We start from the raw sequence: 11,844 nt of genomic DNA, 5'->3' as shown, positions 1-11,844 counted from the left end.
AGCAAAGATGCGATTCCAGAAAGAAAAACTTGAAGAAGAGGAAGATTTTGATTGATGACAATTGCGAACACTGTGGGCAAGCTGAATAGACGGTCCCACACGCAATTTGGGAGTGCTCAAAACTTTCTCCAATTTGGGATGCTGTACCTGACTTTTCATTCTGTCAAGCTCGCTCATTTGCAGATATAAAAGACTTGCTTCTTTATGTTTCAAATGCAGGTAGCAAGGTGGATTTAATGGTGGTCATCATGTGGAACATATGGTTTCGCAGAAACCAACTGAGATTGAATAAGGATCATCCCATATCATAGGTACTTCAAACTTCTCAACAATCCTTACTAGATTACCAAAAGGAGAACAAAGTTAGAAGAATTTAGATGGACACCCCAACACCAAACCGAGTTGCTTGGCACCCTCCACCTGATGGCTACGTGAAAATCAACTTTGATGGGGCAACTTTCAAGGACATCAAAAAGGCTAGTCTTGGAGTTGTTATTCAGGATGGGTTTGGACAGGTGTTGGCATCCCTATCAGAGCAAATTCAACTCCTCTACTCATCGAACCTGGTTGAAGCAATGGCAGTGGCAAGATCTATCTATTTTGCTGCAGAACTTGACTTCTCTAGTTTCGTTTTAGAAGGAGACTCAGAATTGATAATCAAGGCACTAAAGAACAATGAAGACTCTCTTGCTCCCTTTGGTTACATCCTAGCTACAGCAAAAACCTCAACAGATGTCAATTGTATTTCATTTTTCCTCATTCGTAAACTTGGCAATTCTGTTGCCCACAACCTTGCAAAACATGCACGACATGTCGCGGGTTTAAAGGTTTGGATGGAAGATGTTCCTCCACATCTCTATTTTGTATTGTTAACCGATTATTGTTGATTTTACTTTAATGAAATTCAAGTCTACTTTCTCCCAAGAAAAAAAAAAAAAATATATATATATATATATATTTTGGTGTAAGCCGGGATTGAACCCCAAATCTCTTATACAACCATCAGAAACTTTACCAGTTGAGTTAACTAGAACCTACCTCCACAAATTATGATTCAACATATATCATCTAATCTCGATAAATAAATAAATAAAAACCCTGTTTGATTTTAAATTCTTAATCTAAAGCCACGTATCTATAGATTCTCTCAATTATTATTATTTTTTTTAATTACTGCATATGTTATTTTATATATCTAACAAATTTATATATTACAAAAAGCTGAAACGTAGCATTTAATGCTGCTGCTCTCACGTTGCGCCACATCAGCTGCCACGTCATTCTTTTTTTCTTTTCTTTTTTAAAATATAATTTTCCTACAATTTTAAAATGGTTTTACAAATTTCAGCCCTATAAATGCAACCCACTACTTATTTATTTACTTTCACTATCACCCTATAATAAATCTGTGTAATTAATCCAGCCCGCTTCTTATTTATTTAGTTCCACTATCAAGTCCAACTCAAAACCTTTTCAGTTCAACTTTAGGGTTTTATGTAAGCCTTTTTAGCTTAAAGGAGAATTTTTTTTTTTCAATTTTCCTATAATTGCTTTTAACATTTATTTTTTTAATATTTACACTTCTCCAACCTTTCTCTCTCCCTTACCATTTCATCTCCCCACTACTTCTTCATTCTTTCTCCCTCCTTTACCTTTTCATCTCCCACTACCCTCTACATTAATATCATTTTTCATCTTTCCCTTCATCTTTCTTTATTTTTGTCTCTTCTTATTCACACCCTCTTACTATAAATTTGTCACTATCTCTTCTATTCTATGCATAATTTTCCCTCACAAAAAAAAAAAAAAAAAGGTCTCTCTCTCTCTCTCTCTCTCTCTCTCTCTCTCTCTCTCTCTCTCTCTCTAAATTTTTTGGTGGATTTTTTTATTTTTCTTGCATCTCTACTTTAGGTTGATAATTTTTTATATTCTTTAAAACTCTATTTTGGGTTAATGCAATTTAGTTTTGTTTTTTAAATGTGATTTATTTTTTGTTTTTTAAATTGTTGTTGTTTGTTTTCTTATTTATTTTTTATTCTCTTTGAATGTTATATGTTATCCTATTGCATTCTAAAGAATTAAATATAGCATATAAAAATATGATATTATTCTATTACATAGCATGATTTAGATAATTTGGTATTTATTTTGTTACATAGCATGATTTTTTATAGTGCTCAATTTAGATGCTAAACTATGAGACTTTACTAATTTTTGTTTATTTTCTAATCCTTTGTGGTGGACAAATTACTCTTAATAGTTGTAATAGAAGTACTTTATAATGTCATTTATTTAAAGAAAAGTAAAGATTAGCCAAACGTAAGAAAAGCAAAGGTTAGCCAAACAAAAGTAATCAGATAGGTGACAAATTTTAACTTTTGCAATTTTATTTTAATTATTATTATTTTATAACAATGCATGTATAGAAATTTAATTCTTAGATTTTGCTAATAATTGTTTATTTGATAATATGTTTTGGGCGACTGAAATTATAATTTCTACAAAGAAAGTAACCTTAATAGATTATCAAAAACAAATTTTATCCTAATATTGGTTCAATTAATAATTATTAAGTTTTTTTTTTTTTAGTTTCTATTTTTTTGGTGTTTTGGATTGATCCTATATTACATTTATGATTGTTCTTATAATAAATAAAAATATAATTACGAAATACATTACTCATTATTAGATTAGTTTAAATTATAAAAAAAAATTTAATAAAACTACCATAAAAATAATTATCACGCGCAATGTGCGGGTTCGCGGCTAATTCTTTATAAACTCTCAATTCGAGACTTGTCTAAAGACACAAAAGTACTTCATTCCTTACCAATCAGAATCTACCTACTAAATAGTTTAAACCAACTATGAGAATAGATCCCGAAAAGAAAAATAAGAGAGAATAAAAGCTTGTTCTGATATAGACTTAAAGTTGTAGTATCTTCTTTTTATATACAGTAAAACCGTAAAAGCCCCTAGCTAGTAGCCATTTAGTCTTTGATATTGATTAAGGCATGCAAGAATTTTCAGACCAAAATTAGACATTATGAACCTCTTTATGACACTTTAATTTGTTATTAAAAAAGGTTATGGAAAAGGGATTAAAGTGAAAGAAACTTTTTCTTGACATAGGACTGAAAGGATTGCAACAATAGGGTATGATTACCGAAAATGCAAAACGATGTGACAATAAGGTAATTGCCACAGAAAATTGTTCATTGATTCATGTGAGACTTTGGTAGGGTTACGACTTATGATTCTATTTGAAAAATAAAAAGCCCATTTACACGGAGATAAATTTGTGTAATTGAGCTTTGTGCCTTTAATTTGTGTACATCTCTATAATCATGAGGAACTGGATGTTTTTCCTTGGACATAAATTCCTGTGCATCACCATGATTGGGATAATTCTTATGGGCATTATGGAGAACACATTTATTTGCTCATGCTATGTTACTTGCTTTCTTTGGGGGCCATAGAGCTATATGATTAGTGAAGGCACTCCAACGAGAACAAACGTGAATGGGAAACCTGTTTTAGGAGCTTAAAAAAAAATCCATGTTTGGAGTTTAGATCCCTACTTTTTTTTTTTTTTTTTTGATAGGAAGATCCCTACTTAATTACACAGTGGAATATATATATATATATATATTTGTGATGCAATTACACGGTGGAATTGTTATACCTAATCTAAAACAATAAATATGTATAAAATAGTAAAAGAGTAAACAAAGTTTTGTTAACGAAATGAAAACCCAATAATATTGAAGCATTTTAATATTATCTTTTATTGAAAAGATATGAAAGTTTAATATAGTATTTGAGAAGTTAGTATGTTATCAAATTTAAAATCTCACATGAATAAGGAGAGAGATAGCCCTTATTAATTTATATGTATGATGACTTATTGAGCTTAAATGTAATGTAGGAGAAAACGGACCAGGCATGCGCATAGGAAGAAAGTGATCAATATTTCTTTAATAATATTTATATATATATATATATATTACACTATTTAAATAATATAGTAAATTATAATATATAAAATTAAAAATTTATGTTTAGACTCTAGAAATTTCATTTCAATCTCAATCAATATTTCTTTAATAATATTTATATATATATATATATATTACACTATTTAAATAATATAGTAAATTATAATATATAAAATTAAAAATTTATGTTTAGACTCTAGAAATTTCATTTCAATCTCCCTAAAAAATTGAGTTTAACTTAAAAGGATCTGAAAATATAAATAATCAATTGGTTTACACTTATGACGTCTCCTAAAACAAAAAGCAAAAGTATATTTTAGTTAATAAATACTTAAACTCAAGTAGAGCTACGATATTAAATTGCCAAAGAAGCTTTGTGATGAACTCGATGCAATGTGTGCAAGGTTTTGGTGGGGACAAGAAGGAGAGGAGAGGAAGATTCACTGGACAAGTTGGAGTAAACTAACCGAGGCCAAGAAGAAGGGAGGATTGGGCTTTAGGGATTTAAGAACCTTCAATTTAGCCATGCTGGCTAAACAGGGGTGGAGGTTAATCCAGAAACAAGAATCGTTACTGTTCCAGTGCTTCAAACCTAAATATTTTCCACGGTGTCATGTGTTGGAAGCAAAGGAAGTACCAAACTGTTCTTATGTATGGAAGAGCATAATGGCAGCAATACCAATTCTAAAATCTGGGTGTTGCTGGAGGATTGGGGATGGATCAAAAGTGAAGGTGTTAACAGATAAGTGGAGTCCAAATCATCCAACAAATGGGGTGATTCATCCACCTGAGGAAGAGGAGCAGGAGTGGTACGTGGCTGATCTAATCAATCAAGACCTAAAGGAGTGGAGGAATGATTTAATTAATGCGAAATTCCACAAAGAAGATGCTGATGCTATTTTGAGGATACCACTGAGCCACAGACAAGTTTCAGATGCAATAATATGGCTACATACAAAAAAGGGAGTATACTCAGTTAGATCGGGTTACCATGCAGCGAAAGTTATCAAGCAAAGTGAAGATGGCGCTGAGACATCCACGGGTCCGTTTGGAGTACAGGTTTGGTCAAAACTATGGAAGCTCAAGGTGCCCAATAAGGTTAAGGTCTTCGGATGGAGGGCATGTCTAAACACCCTCCCTACCCGAGCAAACTTGATGAGAAGAAAAATAATTGAAGAAGACGTTTGCTTGCTCTGCTCTAGGGAGTCTGAAACAGGGGTGCACGCCTTGTGGGATTGTGCCGTGGCAAATGATGTTTGGGCAGGGAGTTTGGTGAGACTACAAAAAAGCCATCACGGTCAACATGACGTGCTCCAGTTATTTCACGAAATGTTCAACCGTCTGACCATACAGGAATTTGAACTTTTCATTGTGCAAGCTTGGCTAATATGGAACCAAAGGAATGCAATTGTTCATGGGAAAAAAATGGTGGACCCGAGGTGGCTGAATAGGAGGGCATGTGATTACTTGAATGAGTTTAAACGGTCCCAGGATCAGTTGAACATCCCAGTCCAGATAGATGCAAGTGTAAGTACATGGCAACCTCCGCCGGACCCTGTTTTCAAGCTAAACTTTGACGCAGCCATATTCTCGGACCTAAACATGTCAGGGGTGGGAGTTATCATTCGGAATTGTAAGGGGGAGGTAATGGCAGCAATGACTGCAAAAGGTCCACCAGTTGGAGGCAGTGATGAGGCAGAAATTTTGGCTTGTCGAAGAGCGATGGAGTTTGCAATTGACGCGGGATTTACTGACTTGGTCATTGAGGGGGATAACGCAGCTGTCATGTCTTCAATCTCTTCGGTTGGAGCTGATCAGTCACGGTTTGGGCATATTATACAGGATATCCAATGGCTAGCCAATGGGATTAGAAGGGTATGGTTTACTCAGGTTAAACGAGGTGCTAACTCCGTGGCACATGTCTTAGCGAGATATGCAAAAGATGTAACTGAAGATATAGTCTGGTTGGAGGATACCCCCCCACCTGCTGTTGAGGCACTGTATTATGATTCCTTACATTTAAATGAATAATAGATCAGTCCATTTTCAAAAAAAAAAAGGTATTACCTACCTTAAAAATTGTTTTTAACTAGTCTGTGGACCATCCGTTCCTCGAGATCTTAAATTGTACCGGTAATATTGGCTAGGGTAAGGGCTCTTAAGTCTCACCTTATTCCTCTAGAATTAATTTTTTTTAAAGGATTTTTTTTTTTGATAATTTTGTGGGGTCATGGGCCCAAATCATACAATTGGGTTTTGGACTTTGGCCGAGAGTGTGAGTAATCCAAGTCCAAGGAGGAATATCTCCTCGGATAAGCTAAATATAGATCAGATGTAGATCCTAATGATCAAAGTAACCTTCTAATAACCTTTAGTGATAGGGACATATGCCATAAACGTACAAGAAAGATAGGAACCCAAAAATATCTAAGAGAAAGCTGCTACCATCGCATTGAATACACTGCAGCTACTTTTTTTACCGCATTTAGGTAGAAAATATCTCTAAACAGTGTTGTCTTAGTTAACACAACTCACAAGAAGCCAAAGAGGGTGTCTAATAGGATAGGTACTCAAATAAGGGCTCAAATGATCAATAAGTGTAGGTTCAAGATGGGAGGGAGCTACAAATGTAAGAGGCCTTTCATGAGAAGGAGGAAGAAAGATAGAGAAGAGGCACTGTAGCAATCTAAATTGCACTTGTATTCTGTTTAAACAATTTATATGAAAACTTACCTCCTCGGACAGTGAGTTCATCTCTTCGAACAATGAATTCATTCAACTCTATGTTCCTTGTTCTTACTTAATTATCTTCTACATCCATATTAACTGTTGTCAAATTCATTAGTGCCTAGTTCTTTAACCCATTCTCTACAAATTTATTGCACTGGGCTCACTAGGCCAATATCTCATACATCTTGAGTTTGGGCTACAAAACGTGTCCTTACAAATTTGATTAATGATTTTATTTTATTCACTACAAAATACTCAAGCTTCAGGATTGAAAAATATATTATGAACAAAATTTAGCTACAAAATTGGTTATAGCTTTAGGCTACAAACTCACTTAATAAAATAAATATTACTGCATATTTTGAAAATCTAACCGTTGAATTACATGTTCTTTACGCTCTTAATGCACATGTCAATTTTTGTGTCAATCGGATATCATTTACTATAAAATCTAAAATCTTATATTTTATGCATAATTTTATATTACAAAAACTTGCAATTTAAAATTATTGATGACATAGCTATTGATCTTTCATTTTTTTGAAATTTTGCAAACATGGAGGATATAAGAAGAAGATGCAATCCAATGATGGATTTGTCAAAATTCACCTTCAATAAAAAGATATTGAGTGAGTTTGTAGCCTAAGACTACAATCGATTTTGTAGCCAAACTTTGTCCATATATTATTTCTTTTCACTTTCTTTATTAATTTTTCTCGATATCTAAAAAGGAGCTATAAGAACTTTTTTTTTTTATTCAAAGACAACAAAGAAAATGTATGTTAACTCTGTGTATATATTTGTGTGTTAATATAACACAGAGAATGGAGGACAAAGTATGTTTTGAAAATAACATAATTTGTTGTTTTTGGAATTTTCAATGGAATCAAATTGAATGCACTATATTCATGTACTAAGTCAAATTGGATTATATAAATAATTATGAGAAAGTCTAATTATAATTTGAAGAGCATTTCTAGAGGCTCTTTACATGTATTTTCTCCAAATTATGGAGAATGAAACTGTAAATTCCATCTCCAATGAACTCTTCACTTTGTTGCTTTTTTATTATTATTCTTTATATATATATATATATATATTGTAGGGTCTGTTTTTGTAGCTCTAGCCTAAAGGATATGGGTTAAAGGCCCAACGAACCAGAACAATGAATTTGTAGAGAGTGGATCGAAGGTTTAGGCGCTGGCCGGCGTTCAGAAGCATGAACTCCTTTCTCTTTTATTGAAAAAAATACTTAGAACAGTTTACAACTGGGGGATGCTCCTCGGCCATGGGCCGAGGAGGCTTTTCTCCCTCTCACCCCCCAGAAAAACCCCCCTTTACATTTTGCTCACATTTCTTATATATCCCCATCTTCTTCCTCCTGTTGATCATCTATTGGCTTTCCCCCTGACCGCCTATCCCATCAAAGGTCGTATCCGTGCTTGAGTGGTTCGCCCTGATCGATGTCGCCTTGGCAAGGGGTTACATCCCCATTAATGCGGCCAGAGGGGTTAGGTGAACGTATTCAATGCCGAGGTGACGGTTCGCCCAGAGCTTGCCCTTCTCCGTACCGAGGTCTCGGACGACCGAGGATAGGGTCACCCTCGGACCCATCGTGCGTCCTCGGCGTGGGCCATTTGGGCCTGGGTTGAAGTGGGCCTTGACTAATCGATTTTCTGGCCCCACAATAGCCCCTCAAAATTTTGCTACGCATCCTCGGGCGGGGAGAAGGATTTTGACATCCTCGGCCTCACCCCCCACCCTTCATCAGTGCTGGGGTCCATTCACCTGCCAAGGGCACGTCGCTGACGTTTCAGAGCACGTAACGTGTCCATCATTAAATTCAGGCGGCTCTGTGCTCCCCACGTCCAATGAGGCGTTACCCATCCAACGGTGGAGATTCGTCTTGCATTTATGAGCGGGAAAACCCGCATGGTTCCTCGATTTGGGGTATAAATACCCGTACGAACCGCTTCTTCCAGTTCCTCATTTGTAATCGAGAACATTCGTGCGCCCTCCTGAGTTCAGCCACACTCTTACTAGCACCTCCAGCACAAAAGCCTGTCCGAGGAGCCCTTTCCTATTTCCTGTAAGTCGCTCTGTCTCTCTTTGGCCTCTCTTTCTCTTTACCCTTTTTTCTACTTCGCCTGTTCTTTCTTAGATCTTTTAGGCGTATACTGGGATGGGTAGGTTTAAGAAATACGTCGATACTGAGGAGGCGATGGAGAAATTCATCACCGACTACAAAATTCCCGGCAATGTAAGTCTGAGACATTGTGAGGACGGGGAGTGGCGCATACACAGGCTGGAGGGTGAGGTGGTGATTCCCATAGTCGCCTTCCTTGAAGGGGGGATGACGAACCCCATGGGGTCGGTGATGAGGGATTACCTCATGCACTTCCGGTTGGCCCCCACCCAGTGTGGGATAAACGTTTTTAGGATTCTGGGCTGTGTGGACGCCCTGAACGAGAAGATGGGGCTGAGGTTGACCCATCACGACGTGAACTGGTGTTACAACCTTCAACTTCTTAAGGGCAAGTCGTACTACCTGAAGACGAGAGACGATAGGGTGCGGCTTATTCAATGCCTCCCCGAGTCCAGCAAGGGGTTCTACGAGGATTTCCTCATCGTGTCGGGGGAGTGGCATGATGGACTTCACTGCCCAACAACAGAGGGAATACCAGGTGGGGTAGTGGGAGACAGATAGGGTTTCAAGTTCTCGTCTTTTTTCTTTCCTTTTTACTAACGCGGTGGTGCTTTTCGTTTGCAGACCCGCACGCCTTTCAGCGTCACTTCCATCTGGTTAACCGAGAAGATTTGCAAAAGGTGCTGAGGGCACCGGTGTATATAAACGAGGATGACAACCAAGTTAGGGCCGCCCACATAATTTTGGGTTATACACCTACCCAGAAATCGTTCCCGGTTCCGAAGCACGTCATCCTCGCCAACGATCCTCGGCTTCAGAGGATTACTGTGATCGAGGACGGATTTTCGTTCCCCGAGGAGCCATCTGACCAGGAAGCTGTCACATTAGCCGTCCCCTCCTCTTCCCAACTGTTCGCCGAGGGAGTTCCAGAGGGGGAAGGGGACGCGTTTGACGTTTTCGCTCAGCTTGATCAGTCTGAAGATCCTCTCAGGGACTTGGGTAATCCCAATCTGACCGAAGCAGACCTCCTTGCTTCAGAAGCCCCTCCTCGGCCGACAATGGGTTACAAGAGGAAGCCCACCACCAACTTGCTGGACCTGCTTGAGGGCCAACTGGGGGAGTCCCAACAGAAAACTCCTACTCCTCCTCCAAAGGCTAAGTCGACTTCCGCTTGGCAGAAGCTCCCTCCTTCTCTTTCTCAGACGCGCTCGCCTTCTGGGACCATGCCTGCTGGCCCTAAAAAGAAGAAGGATAAGGGTAAAAGGATCGCGGAGGATAGGACGGTGTCCTCACAGGGGGAGGACACTACTCTGCGGCCGTCTAAGCAACTTAAGATAGGCGACCAGAGCCAAGAGAGGCAGGTCGTCGACACCACCTCCTCCGAGGTCCAGGCCTGGCTCCCAGCCCCGATGCTCCGTGGGGAGCCCTTGAGGGATAACGCCTCCCTCAGGGATTTCAACGAGGGTGAAGGTACACGTGTGGCAGACGCACTGGAGAGAAGCCTGCTGCTCCCGGCGGACATGGCTGAGCTTAACTCTTTGACAAGCGAGCAGGTCTTCCTCAGCCTTAAGCGATATGTGGGGATGGTAAGCGCTGTAACCTCGACTCTTCTCCCACTCTTTTTCTTTCATTGGGCTTATAGCACATTGGTTATTCTGGCAGGCTATCCAAGCTATCTTTAGGTTGGAGGGGGCTGCAAATGACCAGAAGGAGGACCTCAAACGGGAGCGTGCTTGGCGCTACCAAGCCACCACGACCCTGAAGAATTTCGAGGCTGACCTCGCCAAGGCCCGAGAGGCTTTGACGGCGGTGACCAGGGAGCGGGACAATGCTCTGTCTGGTCTTGAGGGTGCCCAGAACCAGGCCAATGAGCAAACGAGGCGCCTGGGCGAGGCGCAGGACCAATTGCAGATCGCGAGGGATCTGATCACTGATCTGCAAGCTAAGGCGGCAAAGGCCGAAGAGTCCCAGAGGGGGGCAGAATGGGCTAGAGACTAGGCTCTGCGGGCTAAAGACCAGGCTGACCACGACAGGGAGATGGCCGAGCGTGCCAAGGAGGAGGCTAAGACCACAGCCTACGCTGATAGGATGGCTGCGGTAGAGTCCGCCTACAAGGCTCAAGTCCCGGGGGTATGTAGGCGATATTGTTCCCAGGTCTGGGCTGAGGCTCTCAGACAAGCTGGGGTGGAGGCCACGTCCGACCTGTGGAAGGCAGAGAACGTGTATTACCCCCCCCCCCGCTATCCGCGAGGCTGCCCCTGAGGACCCTAAGGTTGGGGGAATTGTTGAAGAGGTGCGGGCAGCTGGACTGGGGGAGCATTCAGGTGAGGAGGTGCCCCAAGAGATAGTGGAGGTCCCTTCCGATGATCCAGCCCCCGCCATAGAGGAAGCGGCTACTCTCGCCGTACCCCCGCAGACAGTCTCCTTAGGCCAGGGCTCGGAGGGGTCAAGAGTTGCCCCTGTCCAGCCTGAGCAACAGGAGTAGGCTGCCCGGCGTCTCGGCTTGTCCTACTTTCACGTTGTCATTTCATTTTGTTATACTTCTCCTCTATGTACTGTGGCTCTTGCCATGCAATTTTTACGAACTCATTGTTGTAATGCGAATTTGATTTCTCTTTATTTGAATTGCTTATTTGTGCACACGCTGCCTGCTTTTTCCTTTTTTCCTTAGATCTGTATGACTTTAGCTCGAATTGTATGCCGGCCAGTTGCGCCAGTAACGATGATAAGGAGAGAGAACGTATGCATGGGCAGCTCTCTTGCGTCTCAAGGGCCAGGTGGGGCTTGATCCTTTCCTGACTTAGGATATTTTGTAGTTAGTCTCCCTGTAGGTCTGAGTCCGAGGACCACGCGATGCCCTGTCTGTTCGGCACCCTGGTCTAATTGAGCGGTTAGTTTCCCCATAGGCCTGAGTCCGAGGACCATGCAGTGCCTTGGTTCTGTCTAACGCTTTCATTTCTCTGTAAGTAT

At 40.1% G+C, this 11,844-nt stretch overlaps 1 protein-coding gene across 1 annotated transcript; it reads left to right on the top strand.

Moving 5' to 3' along the window:
• The first annotated feature begins 377 nt into the window (after nt 1-377).
• On the top strand, nt 378-887 carry LOC112000026 (uncharacterized). The gene has a single exon (XM_024032129.2). The coding sequence runs from the start codon at nt 378-380 to the stop codon at nt 885-887; it is 510 nt and encodes a 169-aa protein (XP_023887897.2).
• The last annotated feature ends 10,957 nt before the right edge of the window (nt 888-11,844 follow it).

This window comes from Quercus suber, unplaced genomic scaffold (assembly GCF_002906115.3).
Source record: "Quercus suber isolate HL8 unplaced genomic scaffold, Cork oak 2.0 scaffold_616, whole genome shotgun sequence".
Classification (NCBI taxonomy): Eukaryota; Viridiplantae; Streptophyta; class Magnoliopsida; order Fagales; family Fagaceae; genus Quercus; species Quercus suber.
Note: the sequence above shows the minus strand (reverse complement) of the source record. Positions and strands in the feature narration are given on the sequence as shown.